Below are 3393 nucleotides of genomic sequence, written 5' to 3' on the forward strand. Positions count from 1 at the left end.
CATTTGAATTGACCCGACCCGAAATTTACTAGAATTGTTTGACCCGAACAAACTCGATACTCAAAATTGACCCGAATAGACCCAATACTCGAAATGTTCCGAACTAAATACCTTATAATTGAACTAAAAATGTCTGGTGCCAAAAATAATTTAGATTGTTCATCTTCAATTGTAGCCACGCTCGTAAATCGAATCGATAGTTCTTAATATAACAATATTAAAATATAAAATTATTGATTTGAGCTAAATCCACAAATTAATTAAATGGAACAACCCGAACATACTTGACCCGAAAATGACCTGACCCAAAATCAACCCAAGCCATACCCAAAACCCAAATGATCCGACCCGAAATTAACCCAACCCGTATCCGACCCGAATGACCCATTTGCCAGGTCTAGCTTTCACTAACAATATAAAGTAGTCATATTTTAAGGACGACAATCTGAGAGACTATTCCATTTATGACATTGATCCGAAACAAGTTATAATTTATGCCAATTCAGAGCAGAAGAATCATGAAATGCTAAAAAAGGTTTACATACATCATTTACCCACTTAAATCCCAAATCATTGGTTTCCAGATTTCAATTCAATTAAATTTCTGCATCAAATTGAACAAATTTCAAAGAGGCGAAGAAAAAAGCAATTAAAAAAATCAAATTCAACATAAAAAATTGAACTAACTATCTGAATTAAATACGAGAAGTAAAATATCGAAGATTGCATTGATAAAATGGGTTCATAACGCATCAAAATCAACGAAAATACCCATAAACAAAATCATCATAGCATAGCAATTGTAGTGACAAAAATTCATCCAAAACCGATCTGAAAAACAAAAACTTAAATCCAACATTGAAAATAAACAATTCTTAAACCTCTATTCCTCTAAAACCTGAGTTTGGAGAAAAACCAACGATTCTTTCCACTCTTAAACCTTTCTTCAAACCTTGCCTTAGTCTCTTTCGCAGCAGTAACCTTCTTATCTTTCGATTGAAGAACATCAGCAGAAACAACATCTTTAAGATCAACATCAAGCGTGTAACGAGTAGGCATAATGTGATTGTAATTGACGACTTTAACGAAGCATTTAACCCTTGATTTCTTGGCCTGCTTCTTAGCGGAGTCCTTGCGAATGACCTTCTTCGGGTACTTATTGATGCCGGCGACGAGGCAGTGGCCGTAACGGCGGTCGCGGTTACCTTCGTCGAAGTTGCGCACGATCACGGCCTTGCGCCCGGCGTAACGGCCTTGAAGGAGGATTACGGCTTTCCCTGGTTTCATAATCTTCACCATTTTTAGGTTTCTCGTTCTCTCTCTCCTCTGGAAAGTAGGGTTTCGAGAAATGGGGTTTATTTGTTTATATTTAGGGTTCGGTATCAAATAAATGGGCTAGAAATAGTGAAATGAAATAAGATACGAAGCAAGTATTGGGCTAACGTATGACCATCAATTCTCTTGAGAAATCTTTTATGATCAGCCCACTCGGACGATTAGAAAAATTTTGTCCCAAAAAACTACTCCGGATCTCTCGAAATCGAGAGGAAAGCTCTAACCACTTGAGCTATTCTCCCACACTCACTGCGTTATATAATATAGTGAAAATAATAGGAAGAAATGTGAATAGTATTTTGGTAGAGCAATAAATAAAAGCAAACATGATGAGGGTATTTTAAATATTTAATAGCGTATAAAAAAAGGAAAAGATAATATCAGAACAATATTTTAGGACACCAAAACAGAAAAATGTAAGCTATATTATAAGATGGAGAGAGTAACTAAATTTTAGACACATACATGTCATTTTGTTTGAAATTATTTTATTTAATTTATCTAATGTTATTTAATATTATTTTTATTTGAACTTGTTTTAATTGAATTTAAACTTTTATTTTATTTGAAATTATACCCTCTTTGATTTGTTTTTAGATCAACTTATCTCACCCACCATAAGAGTCATCACTTGTTGTCTTCTTCCATAATTGACGACCGATCAAGTGACTCATGTCAGACAAACTAGTCTAAGTTTATTACGGAGTAAATAAGAACATGCACTAAATGAATACTTATTTCAAAAAGTTGGTTTTCAAATGTGCAACTATGTTTGAATAAATGGACCTAATTAGACGTCAACTCTTACGATTTTAAAAGTTAACATATGGAAGTGAAGGGGAAGTGTTTAGGGTAAAAAAATACCCCAACACGTGGTCCAACCTTATGGCGACACGTGGCCCTATAAAAGGGAGACACGTGTCCCAATAAGATGATGACACATTGCAAGGCATAAGAGCACCTGAAAAAGAGAAGGCCTCCTTACATCAGGAGGCCTAAATCTCGAGAAAAGCGTCATGACGGCGCCCTCAAGAGACACGAGTCTCTACCTGATTACGCCGCCAATTAGTGCAATATTTTTAGGGCACCAACCCTAGGATGCACACATTCCCACCTATATAAATATCCCAATCATTTATGATGGGAAAGATGGATTGAGACATATCATTTATTGCATAGTATATTGCTCTAACTTCTATCTACTTTCTCTCTTTAAATATTTTCGTTTCCGGTCACTAACTTGATCGTCGGAGGCGAATATTCCGTCAAACGGAATAGTCGTTGTTTTGCAGGTGTCTGCGGCCGTCCGGTTATATTCACGACCTATATCTCGAGGATTTCCAAAAAACCCCGAAACATTTGGCGTCGTCTGTGGGGACACATGTCTGAAATGGCTAAAGACGGTCAAACACCCGGTCCTGGTCAGGACGGACATGTAGAGAATATTAAAGTTACAATCAACAACAATGACCCTTTGACCGGATCATTTTATGAGGTTGAGGATCCTCCCGTAACAGCCGACTCTTTGCAAGCTGGTTTAGCTAAGCTCCGAAAGGAGTTTGAGGGCAGGTTACCCTCTTCTTCTAGGTAGTCGCCCAAGAGAGAAGGAGACGACACCAAAAAGAAACCCCATGCCAAGACGACCAATACTAAAGATGCGGGAGTTACTCCGTTCAGGAGGCAGCCGATTTCACCTAGGGTGCCTCGGACTAATTGGTCGAGGTGCTTGAGAAATCGAAGTCGGTTGGGGGGCAGACCAGACAGCCTCTAAGGCAGCCAAATGAGTCGTCGCAGCGCTTCAAGGACGCCAGAGACTACCTCTGGCACAAGCGGTAGGTGCGAGCCCAGCCCTACTATCACTACTACATTTTTAATCTAATACAACGGTACAAAATTAACTAATACAACGACTAATTTCATACCGTTGTATTAGACTAGGCTAATACAACGGTTTATACTAACCGTTGTATTAGATATAAGAATCCGTTACGGATAAAAAAAAAAAGTTGGGAAGGCCTTATAATTTGGGTTTTTCATTCTCTCCGTCTCTCTCCTCAA

The 3393-nt window shown here is 38.1% G+C and overlaps 1 protein-coding gene across 1 annotated transcript; it reads right to left on the minus strand.

Moving 5' to 3' along the window:
• Positions 1-695: 695 nt before the first annotated feature.
• LOC110696805 (60S ribosomal protein L27-1-like) lies at positions 696-1372 on the minus strand. The gene has a single exon (XM_021874144.1). It carries the CDS (start codon positions 1297-1299, stop codon positions 892-894), a length of 408 nt encoding a protein of 135 aa, XP_021729836.1. The 5' UTR covers positions 1300-1372; the 3' UTR covers positions 696-891.
• Between the last annotated feature and the right edge of the window lie 2021 nt (positions 1373-3393).

The sequence above is a fragment of the Chenopodium quinoa genome, unplaced genomic scaffold (genome assembly GCF_001683475.1).
Source record: "Chenopodium quinoa cultivar QQ74 unplaced genomic scaffold, ASM168347v1, whole genome shotgun sequence".
Taxonomy (NCBI): Eukaryota; Viridiplantae; Streptophyta; class Magnoliopsida; order Caryophyllales; family Amaranthaceae; genus Chenopodium; species Chenopodium quinoa.